This window comes from Dysidea avara, chromosome 1 (genome assembly GCF_963678975.1).
Source record: "Dysidea avara chromosome 1, odDysAvar1.4, whole genome shotgun sequence".
Taxonomy (NCBI): Eukaryota; Metazoa; Porifera; class Demospongiae; order Dictyoceratida; family Dysideidae; genus Dysidea; species Dysidea avara.
The window spans coordinates 33,342,866-33,360,756 of NC_089272.1; the positions used below are offsets into that span (position 1 = coordinate 33,342,866).

The window sequence follows — 17,891 nt, forward strand, 5'->3', positions numbered from 1 at the left end:
AAACTGTTAGCTAGCTAAGCACGCTGAGAAGTGTTGCTGAGAGAAAACTGTTAGCCAGTTGAGAAGTGTTGCTGAGAGAAAACTGTTAGCTACAGTATGTGATATATTGAGAGATCTTCAAGTGAGACTGAGAATTTTGTGTGAGACCCTTGAAGCACCTAGCTGCTGTCACTGGGGAATGGAGGATGAACAGTATGCTGCCATCATAGGCTATTTGGATAATCAAAGTTATCCAGCTGGTTATACAAAGTCACAGAAATTTGTTTTACAAAGAAGCTGTAAAACCTACAAAATGCAACAGGAAAAACTCTATTATGTGGATACTGCTAAAGATGGAACAACATTTGACAGGATAGTATTACAAAAGAATGAAATAGATAGAGTTTTTCTTGAGTGTCATTTAACTGCTGGTGGACATAAAGGTAGAGACGCTACCATAGCAAAAATCAAGGAGCGGTGCTATTGGCCCAACTACTATAAGGAGATTGAAGAGAGGGTAATTAGCAATATAGCTACATAATGTTGATATTGTGTTGCATGTTGTCACTGTTGTGCTAAACTGTTATGCAGTTTCGCATGTATGCACCAATACACTGTCTATAACTACTGTAACACATATGTATGCATACATGCGAAACTGAAGCTATATATAGTATATACTGTGTAATATGATGTGTCAGTAGCTAGTATAATTTTAAAATGCACAGATCAAATTGTGTGACCGTTACCAGCGAAATGCTCCGTAGTTGAAGAAAGCTGCAATAGAATTACAGCCTATTGCTGTTGCACCCAAAGTCTGGTATTTAGTTGGAATGGATTTGATTGGCCCATTCAAGCCAACTCCTCAAGGGCACTAATATGTTTTAACCATGACAGATTATTTCAGTAAATTTGTTGAAAAAGTTCCCATAGAAGACAATTAAGTCAGCAATTTCAGTTGCCAGAGGAATATACAAGGTATACTGCCACCAGGGAGCTCCAGTGCACATTATTACTGACCAAGGAAAAGAGTTTGTTAATTAGGTATGCATAATTGTGGTAGCTGCAACTGTAGCTATTCATGCACTAGCTAAATGTAATTGTCATTGTTTTGTTTCAGACTAATGAAGCTTTACAAAAAGCTTTTGATGTCAAGATGTGAATAACAACTGCATATCATCCCCAATCGAATGGTCTTGATGAAAGAACAAACCAGACATTAAAAAGGTATATATATTATGCATGTGACAAAATTTATTTCTAAGTTCTGTTCCTACAACTATATTATGTATACTAATCAACCAGCATATTATTGTTGTTGTTTTTTTATGTGCATATGTTCAGATCTATGTCAAAGCTCATGGAAGACTGTTCAGATAACTGGGGAAAATACTTCGATTCTGCCATTTTTGCGACTAATACCAGTGTGACCAAAATGTGACCAATGCCAATGTTGGACACATGCGCATTGTGCAAACACCACCATTGCTGAAGTAAAGAAGAGCACATTTCTCTGTGTAGAATGCTACCAGACTAAGCATAATATTGAGCAATTTGTACATTGATTAGTTATCATACATAGCTGCAATTACATGATTTACTGTATATAGCTAGAGATAGTATTTTTATTGTATACATGTACTTGTAGCTACTGTTTTATTAAACTGATGTTATAGCTACATAGCCAAATCACAGCACAGTTCTAGTTGAATGCCAGTGAATGGCTTGATTTCCTCCATCAGCATGTGTAATTATAGTATTAGTATAGTATAGGTAAGTGCAATGGCTAGCTATGATTATTAAAAGTGCATGCGCGCCTTTATGCTAACACTACGTACGTTGCTCATGACTTTAAAGGGGAAACATATTACCCGGGGAAACACATATCACTGTGACTTGTAGGTCGCTAGCGAGTAAGTGATATGCGTGCGGGGAAACACGGATCCCTAGGGATATGTGTGCGGGAAACACGTTACCCGGGGAAACATATATCACTGTGACAGCGGTTTACCCTGTAGGCATGACAACAAATCGATCTTGTTTTACGCGAATAATCGGTCATAACTCCTGAACCATTCATCGGATTTGTACCAAATTTGATGCTAGGATTCGCCTTTGGACTCCCTTTCTGTGTGCCAAATTTCAAGGCGATCGGAGTACGCGTTTGTATGTTATAGCAATTTTTGCAAGTGTGCGAAAAGACGAAGAAGAAGAAAAAAAAACGAAAAAAAACGAAACTTTGGCAGCTCGTATCTCGGAAATGGCTGGAGCGATTTCCTTCAAATTTGGAATGTAGACTCCCTTGGCTGGCGGGCAACTGTGTAGCAAATTTGGTTCCAATCAGATTAGTGATCACCGAGATACAAAAGTGTGAAAATGACGTTTTCGTTCTTCCTGTCAATATACTCACGGTGTGGCGCGCCGGCTTCTTGGGCCGCACGACACACTACCGTGTGTCTTGATATCTATGCTTGGGATGCTATATAAAAGCATCTTTTCAACATGTACTAACTAAGTATACAATGTTAGTAGCAACCAGGTAGAAGCTAAAAATGTAATTATATCTTGACCAGAAGATATAGGAAGTGTAAGGTAAACAGATGATGTCTTCTACTATTTTATAGGAAAACAACTTATCAAAGCTGTTGAAAATCATAGTACACAAATAGAACCGTCAACTTTTCTGATTATAAACGTAACCTATTAGCTATTATTCTTAGAGTTGTAGAAATTTTGACATTTTAATTTTAACAAGAACTTATAGGTTTTAGGTTTAAACAATTCAACAGTAATGTTAAGGTTCAACTCAAAGCCAAAAGTTGTTACTGTTTGGACAAGTACTTTTAAAAAGAGTCTGATGCTTGAAGAAGGCTTTATATAGTGGCAAGATGAACAAGTTATAGGTTGAGCAATAACTAAGAACTACCTGATAGTATCAGGTGTCTGCACTTATAATATATGCACTTATAGTACAGCAGTATTATAGTACATACCTCATTATTATGGCAGGATGAACCATTTGACTTTGTATATTTGTTGAATTGCTATCCATCTCTACAGCATGTACATGTAAATTTGTTTATTTGTGGCAAAAGTTATACCATTAGCAGTATATGACCATATAGAATTTTTCACTCATTGCATTTTTGGTGTACACATAATTATTTTCAAAAGTTAGGGAATCACAAACTTGTGGCAGTGTGCTATTCTAAGAAGTTAAAATAAAATCCCACATGACCATGAGTTAGTTCAGGGAATCACCATCTAGCCATGTACTACACTGTACCACCAAACATAACAATGCTCTAGTAAGGAATTGTTTTGTATTATGCTTATTCAGCTACTTCAAGGAACAATATTGATGCTTACTAAATATAGTAACAATACTAACTTACATAAGACCAGCTTGACAAATTGTATCATAGTGGTAGTGCCCTGTTCCGAATAATCAATTCATATACCTACGTAGCATTTGTCTGACAAAATGTCCCTGATGTAACGTCGTGGTTGTAATGGAATCCACACTATATAAATTGGTGGTGTACAATGTGGTTGGGTGTATTTACAGATATGCCACACCCATGTTCTAATCACAGTAAAACTTAATAGCAAATTTTGTCATTGCATCATCCCACATTGCTAGGTTGTCTTAATTATAATGTGGTTAGCAAAGTTTGTCATTGCATCATCCCACATTGCTAGGTTGTCTTAATGTGGTTAGCAAATTTTGTCATTGCATCATCCCACATTGCTAGGTTGTCTTAATGTGGTTAGCAAATTTTGTCATTCCACATTGCTAGGTTGCATCATCCCACATTGCTAGGTTGCATCATCCCACATTGCTAGGTTGTCTTAGTGTGGTTCTTTTGTAAGTGATTACTCTGTACAATATTTATGAGCATTATTTTATTGCAATATACACATACCATAAAGTATATATTGGCATAAAATGGCACTTTCTCAGCTAAATAAAACTAGCAACCTACTTAACAATAGATAGATATAGATCATAGTAACATGAATTAAAAGTACATGCATGTATATAGATAGGAGATTTTGTGGATTCCAAGCTAGGTTTGCCTACATGTACTGCAACTCACCCATGCATGAAATTTCTCATAAATGATATTGAGTGTAGCTATGTGAAGCAAGAGATTGTAAATTCGATGTAAAATCACAAAGTTTCAATTCAGAGGCTGATTGCATTCATGCAAAAGCTAATAATTTATTACGTAAGCTAGTGATCCATCCATGGAATCAAACTAGCTGTAAGATTTAATGCAATCATTTTGCCCTTTGCATACAAAATAATACATAGTTCACAAACTTAGTCTTTCTGCAGGTCCCTATAGTGGGATAGTGAATAATAGTAATCTGTAGAGCAAACAGTGCCATGACTAAGGTACTAACTACCATATGCGTTACATATATGAGACATAGTACCTAATAATATGAGCATAAGTTTACTTCTTATGAGTACTAAAATAATTCTAATTATGCACAATCTTTCCCTTAATTTTCATGCTATCTTAAATTTGTTGTGTGAATAATATAACTTTTTGCCTGTTTAATAAGGTCACTGTTCAACTGGGAGTCTATTGTCAATTTATAAGTCACTGGACATACAGTACTATCTGACTGCATCACTAGGGTTATTGGCGGCTGCTCTACTAGATTTTGGGCATGGTTTTTGACTATGGCATGATCAATCTGCCTATTATGCAATCTTATGGTTGATACTTCAACTTCAAGTGAGTGCCTATAATTGAACAATTCCCTGAGGACAAGGTCCATAAAGGGAGTTGTAATTGTATGAGGAGGTGGAGGATACAAGGTACAGCACTGATTAACATATGGTATTGCCCCTTATAACACTTGCACTACAGCACTTAAAAGCACAAACTCCATAAATAGCATGACATCACTTCCGGTACCAGCCCTTTAGACTTGTGAGCATGCAGGGCAGTACGTGGTGACACTGTCATGTATTATTAACTGCAGGATAGCTATCCTGAATCATATTTGAGACTAGTTACTCATGCAGCACAATTAATTTATGTACATAGAACAGTGATCATCGTGTAATACTACTGCACAAATGTACATGACAATATGGATGCCATCAGTAATAACAAATCAATATAAGTCACTTATACATCATACGTCACTGGCAATGAAGTCTTGTCAAAAAATTACTGGTCTTCACTGCATAAAGAAAGGAGAAACCATAATAGGGAGGGGAAAGGGAGGGAAAGTGCTGTACCTTGTATCCTCCACCTCCTCATACAATTACAACTCCCTTTACGGACCTTGTCCTCAGGGAATTGTTCAATTGTATTTCGGAGGCTCCGGATACAAGGTACAGCACTGATTAACATATGGTACGTTTAAAGCACCTAAATGTATCATTAATACAAGAATGTATAGTACCTTGTTTCTTCAGTTGATTGAAGGATGGCCCTCTGGAATGAATCTGAGCCATTAGGTCGGTAGTAAAACCTCTCAAAGGTTGACTGTGATGACCAATTAGCTGCCTTCAATATGTCACAAACAGGGACTTCCCTTGTTGCAGCATGAGAGGTACTGGCACTCCTTGTTGAATGTGCTGAGAAGGTCTCGGTATCAACTCCAGCCCTACCTAGGGTATCTTTGATCCAATGACCAATAGTTCCTGGCTTTGCCCTGTGTATGGGCTTCCTAGAAGTGACGAACACTGGCCTAGGTGACCTCATTGAAGAAGCTTGCTCTGCTGTTCTATCAAGGTATAATTGCAGAACTGTGACCGGGCAGACTTCTGTATTCTCTAAAAAGTAATGGTAGAGCACTTTTCTAGGAGTGCTTGACTTTCTGGATCTGGTTTTAGTGAGCTGCACGACTGTGAATTCAACTCCTGTAGGAGTCTGTTTTAAATGATCACGATCAAGTGCAGCAAGGTCAGAACACCTGTCGGCATTAGTTATTGCTAGCAAAGTAGCTGCTTTCTTGGCAAGCTGTAAAACAGTCAATGATGCTGATTTGTAGTGATTAGTAAAGAAGTCAATCACTGTTCCAATGTTCCATGATCTTTCATACCTAGGCATTGGAGGTCTGCAATTAAACATTCCCCTCATCAACCATGAAACCAATGGGTGGCTTCCTACTGCTGTCCCTTTAATGCCCGGATGGGTTGTGGAAATTGATGATCGCATAGTGTTAATAGTGCGGTATTGGAGCCCTAAGTCAAACTGATCTGTTAAAAACTCCATGATGCTAGCTACAGTTGCTGAAACGGGATTGATACCCCGTCTACAACACCAGCTATGCCACTTGCGCCAGGCTGAGTTGTAAGCAGCATTGGTGTTTCCTCTCCAGGACTCGATGACCAGCTCAGCAACTCTCTGCGAAAAGCCCTGTGCTTCGTAGATTTGCCTGAGATAGGCCAAGCGGTCAGGTACAACCTCCCTTCCACTTGCAGAGGGTTGGGTTGGTAGTTCGTACTGAGTAATAGGTCGTGGTCCTCCGGAAGCAAAATTGGTAAGTCTGTCAACATTGACAGTACCTGTGGGTACCAATGTTGTGCTGGCCATGCCGGTGCTATCAGGCAAGCAAATTCGACCGAGTCCCGGTGTATCTTCGACAGAGCTCTGCCTACCAGGCAGAATGGGGGGAAGAGATATGGAGTCATTTCGTCCCATGATACTGAGAATGCATCTATTGTGCATGCACCTGGGTCGGGCCTCCAACTGCAGTATGAAGGTAACTGGTGGTTCGTTCTGGAGGCAAATAAATCTATCGAAAATGGACCCAGCATGTGGCTGAGGGTGTCGAAAACTGACGGGCATAACTGCCAGTCGCTGCTGTCCTGGTGGTGACTCGATTCCCAGTCTGCGGTTGTGTTCTCTACGCCTGGTAGGTATTCTGCTCGTAAAACAATTTGGCGAGCTAGACACCAGTCCCAAACCTGAATGGCAAGACGACAGAGGGGAGTCAGAGAAGAACTGCCCATCCTGTTCAGATACGCAATTGCTGTCCGGTTGTCCAGTCTCACTAAGACATTCACTGCTTCCTGTTCCTTCAAAAAGGACTGAATAGCTAAAAAGGCTGCTTTCAGTTCCAACATATTGATGTGTGATTGGGACTCTTCTGCTGTCCATCGACCTCCAGTTCTCACTCCCTGACAGACTGCTCCCCAACCCTGAATAGATGCATCTGATGTTATCACTGTGGACGCCTCCAATCTCAGCAGTGGTGAAGAGCAGTGTGCCGGGAGTTGTGAAATCCACCATCTCAAGTCCTTGCAAGCCTCCTGTGAAAGGACTGTCTGCTCTTGATGAGCAAGAGTGGCGGCGACCTTCAGACTCTGCAGTGCTCGGTAACGTAGTGGAGCTATATAAACTGCTGGTTTGGTTGCCACAAGTTTCCCTACGAACCATTCTAAAGACTTGGTTGGAACTGGACTGTGTTTCAACAATCCTGATGCTTCCTTCTGCAAGTCTGAAATCTTGGCCGGTGGTAAAGCTATGGTCATTGTCTGTGTATTGATTAGGAAACCCAGATACTCCAGCTGTGTACTCGGCATGAGCACAGACTTGGGGAGGTTTATTATGAACCCCAGGGCCACGAGGAGCCACATTGTGGTTGCTAGATCCTGGAGCAACTGGTATTCTGACTGGGCTGTTAGTAACATGTCGTCCAAGTATACGACTATGCGTACTCCCACCTGTCTCAAAAATCTGATTGCTGGTTTTGTGAGTTTCGTGAAGGTAAAGGGAGCGGTGGAGAGCCCGAATGGGAGAGTTTGAAACTGCAGGAGCTTTCCCTGGCCATTTTGAAAGGCCAGCAGAGGGTGGAACTCTTCTGCTACTGGTACTGTTAAGTACGCATCCTTTAGGTCGATCTTGACCATAAAGGAATCCCTCTGTAGGATTGATGGCATCATGTGCAGTCCTTCCATCTTGAAGTGGGGTGGGTTTAAATACTGATTCAGATGCCGCAAATCTATAATTGGACGCCACCCTCCTCCGCTTTTGGGGACGACAAAGAGAGGATTGACTAGGTGTGCCTGACTCTTGTGAGCAGGAGCAACTGCGCCTTTTGAGACCAAGCCTGAAATTTCGATTGCTAGTGCTTCTGCATGAACAGAGTCCAGAGCAAACTGCACCGGAGCCTGTGTGGGACTTGGCCATTGCTGCAGGGGTAACCTGTAACCCTTCACAGTGGTAAGGATCCATGGATCCCTTGTCAGCATTTCCCAGTTGCGAGAAAATTGGGCCAGTCTGCCACCAACTGGTGTCTGTCTGTGTAACGCTACTAATGACATATCTAAGTCCAAGGAGGAGAGGGTTTCGGCGGGTTTGGGAAGTTGATTCAATTTCTCCTCGATTGGGGAGCAGGTGATTGGTACTGATGTCTTGGTTGCGATGGTCCCCGGCCTCTGAGTTGGCTGCGATACTGTGAGGGTTGGCTGCGATACTGTGAGGGGTGGGCTCCGCCCCGCCGGGCCCCTCGATTTCCGGCAGGGCTCTCTCGAAAAAACTGCTGTTTAGTGCGACCGATGGTCGACGAAAATCGTGGTTTATGCGTGTAAGGGTGGAATCGTTAAGAAGGTAGTGAAGATATTATTTTTGAAAGGGCGGTATCAGTTTCCACCTGACTTTTCAATTTGGTCGTAAACCCTGGGCCAAAGAGGAATTCCCCAGCTTGTGGCTGTGGCTCCTGGCCATATTTCGCTAAAGAACTGTTTGCGACCTGTAGTAAGTTTGTTCTCCTCGCCTGGGACAACAACTCGTTCGCGTTGCCTAGCAGAACGAGTGTACGCTGCATTATATCCATCACGTCTAGGACGTTTATTGAAGCATCAGGGTCTTCCAACAGGCCATTCTCGATTAGCTCAGACCAGAGGCATGCGATTGGTCCGCACGTCTTAAGTAGCGCGGACTGTACCTTCGAAAACTCGCCGTCTTCCCTCGCAGGGAAACGCGCCCCTAAGTGGTCCTTAATAAACTTATCCACCTGAGGTGGTCTCATCGCTGGCGTCTTAGGGACCGGGTGCTGTTTGTGCATCAGGGTCCGGTTTTCTTTGTCTAGCGTACACCTCATATGTTTCTCCAAGTATTCATTGATACTTGTATGAGCTTCGAACGTGAACTCGTCCTCAGTGGGCATGGACTGAGGGTCAAAGTTCACAACCGATCCCACAATCGAACGCGGAGTGGTCGGTTCATTATTATTAGTCTCACATACATTTAATTGATGCCCACCTTGGTCTACTCTTCCATTTGGATCACAGACACCTACTTGGGTTGTGTCACCAGAAGTGTTTGCCTCTACCAAAGACGGCATACTGGCTTCGAATACATTTCCACTTCCTGGCTGGCCCGTAGATGTCGTCCACAGATTTGCACTTCCCGTCTGGCACATTTGCGTGACCAGGGGGGTTACACTTCTCGACTGGCACGTTTGCGTGACCAGCGAGGCACTGGCACTTCCCAATTGGCACATTTTCGTGACCAATGGGGTTACCCTTCCCGGTTGACACATTTGCGTGACTGCCGGGGAATTCAGTCCTGATTGGCACATTTGCGTACCAAAAGCAGGGAAACAAGGTAGTGACTGAGATGTAGTCCTTGGCGGGTGGTCGGCACGGCTCACGTGCTGAGAGGAAAAACTGCCGTCTTCATTCGCTCCAGACATCAGACGACCCAGAAGAGCTTCTCGTAAGGAGTTGTCAGCGGATACCGCCTCCAAGATGTTGTCCAACGTAGATCTACGGGCCATAACTTTATCACACTTTTAGACCGTACACGTGCTGCTGCGAGCAAGTAAAAGGGCTGGTACCGGAAGTGATGTCATGCTATTTATGGAGTTTGTGCTTTTAAGTGCTGTAGTGCAAGTGTTATAAGGGGCAATACCATATGTTAATCAGTGCTGTACCTTGTATCCGGAGCCTCCGAAATACAATTGCTAAACTAATTGCAATTGCTGGGTACTTAATAAGGTGTTACGTATGGTGTTCAGTTGCATAATTTTACCTATACAGTAAGTCAGGGAAAATATTTTACCTTTTGCAAATAATTCCACAGCATCACTCCAAGATGATAGCACACTTGTAGCAGCACAAATGTATATATACACCAGCACTCCCCAGTGTCACATTAACTAGAGTCAGTGTCATAATAGTCTCATTTACAGACACTACGCCACCACCACTTAAATCTTGACCACGTTAATAAATGCTGGTGGTATCCCTTTATCAGAGATATTACAACTCAGTGTAACATTTGATCCAGCTGTTGACAATTTATATATGTAGATATGGTTGTTGATAGCACAGGTGGAGCTATGAATTAATGAAAAGTACATACCCGGGTAACATGAAACATTTAGTAATGTACAGTAGGTAGGTGTAGTATATATGCACAAATGTACTTTAGTGTACTATAAAATGAAAAGGATATGTACAATGTTACTGCTATACATGAGTAAATTGGTATATACTTTGAAATGAATAACAGTGTTGATATAGTCAGTGTACGCATGGCTACACAGCACACATCCTACGCTTGAGCGCATCATAAAATTTCAAGTGGAACCACGGTACTTGATGGTAGTGTTGCTCTATTATACAGTGTACCCATAAAAATGAAGCATGCATATCCATGTATAGCTATATAATAATTATATATGATCAAATAAAAAGTATGATGTTAGTCAATAAACTAGCAAACCACTGTAGCTATGTACGTAGCACTATTAGTCACTCTTTTTACACTATTATCAGTTGCCATCATGAATTGTTGGGTGATGAGAAGATTAAACCTTGTGTAACACAAGAGATCCTGTTGTTGTAGTCCAGGCAGTGTTTGGGGGTTTACGTATGTAGGTCCCTATTTGGTGATTATTAGTTTCTTATCCAGCCTTTGAAATTATTATGATGCAGACAGGAAAGGTATTACCATTTAATAGGCCATTATTTTGTAATATTAACCGACACTGATGTACAGACTTTGTCAAAATTGTCTTTCTTTCTTACTAGCTAGCTACAAACAGTAATAAATTAGAGTTCATGTCAAAATCTGTTCAACCAACTGTCTATACTCCCACTACAAGCATGGAGTCCTCCTGACTCCCTGCTTCTGCAAACTCTAATACAGTAATTTTAGAACTATCTATTGCAAATTTATGTAGTGTTGTGAACAAATAAGTCCAGCTTGAGACCTTTTTAATCAACAATGACATTGACATTATTATAGGAACAGAGTCGCACCTTACTAAAACTATTCAAAATTCAGAAATATTTCCAAAAAACTTTCATACTTACAGGAAAGGCAGAAACAACTATGGTCGTGGTGGTGTATTTGTTTCAGTCAAGAACACTGTTCACTCCTCACAAATAGACACTAACTCACCTATTGAAATTGTGCGGACGTATGTCCATGTTGGCAAGAACAATGATATAATCGTTGGTTCTTTTATTGTCCCCCACTCAACTGACACAGTACTTGAGGACTTGCAATCCTTTGTAGATGCTATCAAGCAGAAACACCCTCGTATCCGAGCCATTCTTGGTGGTGACTTCAACTGCCCAGGCATTGACTGGGAACACGGTACTTTAACAGAATCATATGTGCCATATCACTTCAGTGAAAAACTCATTGCTTTAGCTGAAGACACCCAGATGTCTCAACTAGTCACTTTTCCAACTAGAGGTAATAATACATTAGATTTATGCTTCACCACTCACCCAGATTCTGTGTTGTCTTGCGAGCCAGTTTCTGGTTTTAGTGATCATGCTGCAGTCATATTATCTGTCCAAACTCCGACACGTATGATTAAATGGCATCCCCGAACCATCTACTGTACCTCTACAAGTCAGCTGACTGGGATACAAACAGAGAAAAACTGTCAGAACTATCACATATTTACTTTGAGTTAAATAACTCTACACCTCAAAACCTAGATGAAAACTGGATGTTCTTTACACAAAACCAAATTGCTAAGGATCATTCTCCTACCAAAGTATATTAAGCACAAGGACTCATTTACCATGGATGTCTACTACTTTAAAGTGATTAATACAAAAAAAGCAAAGAGTATACAACCGAGCACGGCGCCACCATTGTGAAAATGATTGGTTAGAATATAAATCATTACAGAAGGAGGTGGATCATAAACTTAAACATCAACACAAATCTTATGTAACAAACCTGATTTCAGCATCCAACAATAAAAAGCCATTGTGGCACTACTTGAAAACTTGAAAACAAGGAAACTGTGGCATTAGCACTTTAAAAGATCCACAAAGTGGCCATACCATGACAGATCCATTTGATAAAGCCAACATCTTAAACCAACATTTCAAATCTGTATTTACAACCAAGGATACCTCCACCATCTCTGATATAGGTCCATCCCTATTTGATATTTGCAAATGTTTGAGATTACTGAGCGAGGAGTCTACAACATATTATCCAACTGTGATTTATCCAAATTTCCCGGACCAAATTCGATTCATCCATACATACTGAAAACTACAGCAACCGAAATCTCTCCTATGTTAACTCACATCTTTAAAGGTCAACTGCAGTGAAAACTTTTCTTACTATTACATTGTAGTATATTGTTGCTAAAAACATGTGGTACTATTAGTTTTTAAGTTTCTGACATGGTTTGGCTAATAATCACAGTCCTAGTTTAGCTAAGTCACTTGTGGCTACACTTGTGGTTTCATTTCGGAAGCCGCATCATACACTGTCATCATCAGATCCGGTGTACACCCGTACAAGCTGAAACACACAAGAGAGAGTGCAGGAGTAGCTACATTGCTACAAGTATAAGTACACAACTACAGCTGACAGTATTGTACTTGTAGAAGTGGTTTGCAGCTGTTTAATTAATTGTTCAACGAAGACTGAATATGCCCACCCGTTGTATAGTAGCTGGTTGTAATGATGCTGCTAGCGGATTCGAGAGTGGGAAAGGCTGCAGTTTTCATGCGTTTCCAAAAGATGAAGGATTACGAAGAAAATGGACCAGTGCAGTGAGGAAGCGAAGGAGTGACTGGGAAGGCCAAACTTCAACTTCAGTATTAAGCTCTAAGCACTTTGAAGCCAGCTGCTTTGATACTGAAGGTAGTCGCTACAGAGATCAAATGGGATTGCCAACAGCCAAGCGCCTGAAGCCAGATGCTATTCCCACTATATTTCCAAGGTCAATTGATAGGTTTGAGCCACCAGGAAGTACAAGCAAGGCACCAAGACCAGCTTTTGAAAAGCGTCAACAGAAGTCTGTAACATTACCAGAAATTTAGTACATTTTTGGTCGTGTGCATTAGTGTAGACAACCTGTGTAAAATATTCATATAATACAATCACTTTTGAATGCGATGTTTTTAAAGCTATGCATATGTTGGAATAAATGTCTAATGATTGAAACCAACACATTCCAAAGGGTTTGAAGCTATTTAGTCCCTAACCACAATATTATCTTGCACTAACCTCAAAATTTGCTTCCGCTTAGTACACTTCAAAGCCATACTGTGTATGTAGTGTGTGTCTGTGTCTGCATGGTTTAATCATGGCACATTTATACCTCATAAATTAGAGTGTTAACCACATCAGGGATACTCGAAATAACTGTTTGAGTGCTTTAACTTTTTCAGTTAAGGAACATTGTGTGAGATATAAACTGTTTGTTTCTTATTTTTTCAATTTCTGTTGTAATTTACAAGTACATGTTCCTTTATAGCCTGCAGCTCGTCTATACAAAACCATTCATCCGGAAGCCACAAGTCACCGACTAAACTGATGATTGTTTCTAATGTGCATGCATGTGTGCATGTTATTGCATTTTTAAATCAATTGAGTTGATTGACTATAATGTAGTCTGTATCACAACGCGTACGCCATAAGTGTCTTGTCCTGGAGGAAGCTGGTCTATCACATCATACTTCAGTCGTTTTGCTTTGTTATTATCACTAGCATAACTAGTCGAGCAATTTTTGGTCCAAATTTACACCAGATTTAACCTTAGATGGGTAAATTCTCAAAAAATCTTCTGTGGGGGCATGCCTCCAGACCCCCCTAGACGAGAGCATAATGCTTTCTTTGAGAGCATTTTTGCGTCGTAATCTTCACCAATGCCGTGTTTCTGTTAAGAACAATTGTTACAAGATGATGGTCCGCCCCATTGTTGAATATGCATCCTCTGTCTGGGCCCCCCACACCCACACCAATATAAACCAACTCGAATCCATCCAAAAGAGAGCAGCCAGATTTTGCTACAATAATTTTTCTAGATTTAGTAGTGTAACAAGAATGATGTCATCATTAAATTTACCTACCCTCGAAGAAAGAAGAAACAATTCTAAGATGACTACAATGTATAAGATAATTAATGGCAATTTAAGTATACCTATAAATGATCTAATACCTAATCATCGTCCATCAAGGGAAGGATATTATAAACAGCTTGTCACTATGATTGACTCTTATAAATTTTCCTTTTTCCCTTCTACAATCAGACTCTGGAACACACTCCCCCCCTTTGTAATTCACTCCCCTACCTTAGATGAGTTTTGTACCAACCTGAACATACATTATGATCACACCTGTGCACAACAATTTTTTTGATTTCTGCACAGTAACAAATATAATAATAATAATAAAGAGAGAAAACCATCAATTATGAAGTGATGAAAGTACATAAATTACAGAGTGTGATAGTCCTCAGTCACATGCGACCACGTGTATGGTCCTATGGAAGAACCTGCATGGGCAAGGCAAGGGTGTGAATATAAAAATAAAATAAAAAGAAGCTATATAAATTAACTAATACTAGTCACATCCAGCCACTCTTTATTATTCCTAGCCAAAAATATCCTCTCAGAGGCTAGAATACTTTGGTAGGCAGCATCATCTAAACATTTCCTTACAGTAGATTTGGGGATAGTTATGGTAGGGTTGGAAAATTTGATGAAGTTCAGGTAGTTTCTAATGGAGGCTGGTTGGTAATGGCCAAGTGCTGAAATTTCGATAGTTTCATAATAACTGGAGATACTTAATCTGTCAAATTCTACCAATAATTGTAAATATTCAACTTTCGATTGCTTTCTATTCCGTGCTGATTCCAGATGATGGGCAGAGTTTAGTGGACAGGTCAATTCCAACATAGCAACAGAATGGACTTGCGAATTGTACACAACAATATCAGGGCGATATGGAGTTATCAGAACCCAAGTTGGAATGGTAGCTTGAGGAGCTTCACAGGCTCGATGGTTATTCAAGTCAGCAAACACTTGAATAGATGGACAGTTAGCAAAAGCATTAGTAAGCATAGTGGCTAGAGCAGAAAGCACCTGGTTATGACGATAGGTGTAACGCTGCTGATTTAATGCAACAGGGCAACCATTCAAGATATGAACTGTTGTGGGTCGGGAGGAATCGCATAATAAACACTTTGAATCACATTGTACTGACCACCTCCGCAGATTTATAGCAGTGGGGAGTGTATCAGAAGCAGCTCGTAAGAGAAATGATAGTTGGCCAGGATGAAACCCAGCCAGTAGCCTATTCCAAGTCTTGCAGGAGCTTTCCAATTCAGCAGAGCAACCAAACTTGGATTGGACAGGAGTGTCTGCAAGTGATTTTCACATTGAGATTTATTGTACTGTGTAAGCTGAGTTTTAGCTTTTAAATACAGGGAACGAGCAGATGGTAAAACAGATAGCTGCTTCCGTGCGTTGACCAAGATGGAGTATTCATTGTCATTAATCTGCAAAGCAACATTTCCAAGGTGTAACTGTAGGCCTAACTCCTGGAGCCGAGGATCAGAAGTAGCACTGACACAGGACAGCAGACTGAGCTTTGCCTCCCTGGATACATGAGTAACACTGGGACAACAAACTCCTGGATAGTATAGTATAACTCTAGAAGCACTACGGGGTAACCTTAGCCATTTCTTGAGGAAACGAGTGGCAATGGACTCTAACCTTGAAATAGTCCAGCTAATAAGTAAACTCGTGCCCCAATGGCATGCGTACATTTTTTGCCCCGCGGAAGTGATTATGTAACGACTGTGACGTCAGGTGTTACCGCTCTATATCCATTACTAGATTAATAAAAAGTACACAAACTAGATGAATAAAAAATTGGAAATTTTAAAATGGGAATATGGATAGCTGAAAAAAGCCACGAAACAAGAAGGCATCGCTGGGGTGGTGATGTAAACCACAAATCCCTATTTTGACTAGTTTCAAAATGACAGAACATGCAACTAAAAATTTATGACAGAGAGTCAAAATTGGGATTTTCGGTTTACATTACCACCCCAGCGATCCCTTCTTGTTTCGTGGATTTTTTTCAGTGGTCCCTGTTTCCATTTTAAAATTTCCAATTTTTTGTTCATCTAGTAAATAAACAAAACGCACAGAGAATGTATATTAAGCAATTGTCCTACCCATAGATCCTCCTTTTCATGCATTTCGAGAAAGACAAACACCCCAGCGATAACACTAGTGATTCTTTAATTATAGTGGATGGTCAGTGATAATCTAGCTACTGTGTGTAACTTGACTGAGTTGCGTCTCTTGCTTTTGAGTTGTGTATCAATACATCATCAATATATTTCTGCATGTGGCGGCACACTTTCAATGAATGCTAGCTAATAAACAATACTCTACACATTATGATAAATACATCTAGCTACAGTATTCTACTTAGTAACAGTACAGATCTAAAGCTGTGGTGCAAATGTTAATAACATACAGGTTGTTACTATATCGTCTTCTTTACCAGATATATGTGTGCCAGTCAGGCCTCCTACAAAGAAAATTTTATTTTCCTCCAAATGTACAGAATATCCAATAAGGTATCCAAGGGGACTTTCTCCAATGCTGTCCCAGGACTTGGTATCAGGATTGTAGATGTAGATCAGTGGAACCAAACTCCATGCTGGCTTGTCTTCATCTGTATGTTCAACCAAACGGTCTCCAGTAAAGGTGATAAGTTGACCTTGATAGTGGTTGATGGATAATGAGGAGTAAGGCATGTCAGGTAGCTTCTTCCAGACTTGACCACAGTTAATGTTGCTGTCATTACTCCGTAGTAGTTGTGATAGAGATGCAGTCACTACATTACATGTACTCTCATGATCTTCATCAAACCCTCCAGCAATGTACAAGTTATCATTAACAATTATAGGGATTGCTTCTTGTGTAACATGTGGTAATTGTTCAACTATACTCCAGTGTGAGTCAGTTTCACTGATATGAAGAATTTCTACTGATCTTGTCCTAGCCAGAGGATTCCAACCTGTTAATCCACCAGCTACTATTACTGATGATCCATGGGAAATGCAAGAGGAATAACATCGTGCAGTTGGCATGTCAGGATATGGAGTGAGCCACTCTTTATAGTTCTCATCCCATAAGAATACTTTATTGGTTACCTTACCATTGTCATCAACTCCTCCAATACTCAATAGATGTTTCCTGTTAGGAGCAGCTGCAAGACTAAATCGTATAACAGGCAGTTCTGGTAGAGAGAACCAGCAGTCTTCATGGTGGTTATATCCAAATGGATCACAATATGCGCCTTCAGAACTTCTCGCTGTAATATACACTTTCCCATTGAGTTCAGCAGCAGATGTAGCCCATAGTTTCCCAGGGACGTCAGTGCATTTCTGCCATGTTAATTTGAGGTTGTTTTTAGTATTGACCTGGACATTACACATATACTAGATAAAATTATACTTTATGGCTATAATAACATACCTGTTTCTGCATGTATGGTGGAGATGTTTTGCTTATTTTCGTTTTACTCCACTCAATAAGCCGCTTAAGGAAGCCTTGTCCCATTTTCCTACCGGAGGAACCTGCTGGTGTAACTGGCTGTAGCTGTGTGGGCAGTTTAGGTAAGGATGAAAACCGCAACTTG

The 17,891-nt window shown here is 40.5% G+C and overlaps 2 protein-coding genes across 2 annotated transcripts; both read right to left on the reverse strand.

Moving 5' to 3' along the window:
* Nucleotides 1–5,055: 5,055 nt before the first annotated feature.
* LOC136262370 (uncharacterized) lies at nucleotides 5,056–8,276 on the reverse strand. The gene is made up of 2 exons (XM_066056621.1): nucleotides 5,410–8,276; nucleotides 5,056–5,184 (listed from the first exon to the last, which is right to left on the reverse strand). Exons 1-2 carry the CDS (start codon nucleotides 8,187–8,189, stop codon nucleotides 5,172–5,174), a joined length of 2,793 nt encoding a protein of 930 aa, XP_065912693.1. The 5' UTR covers nucleotides 8,190–8,276; the 3' UTR covers nucleotides 5,056–5,171.
* Nucleotides 8,277–16,532: 8,256 nt separating this feature from the next.
* LOC136262380 (kelch-like protein 15) lies at nucleotides 16,533–17,855 on the reverse strand. The gene is made up of 2 exons (XM_066056631.1): nucleotides 17,729–17,855; nucleotides 16,533–17,673 (listed from the first exon to the last, which is right to left on the reverse strand). The coding sequence occupies exons 1-2, from the start codon at nucleotides 17,810–17,812 to the stop codon at nucleotides 16,690–16,692; spliced, it is 1,068 nt and encodes a 355-aa protein (XP_065912703.1). The 5' UTR covers nucleotides 17,813–17,855; the 3' UTR covers nucleotides 16,533–16,689.
* Nucleotides 17,856–17,891: the final 36 nt, after the last annotated feature.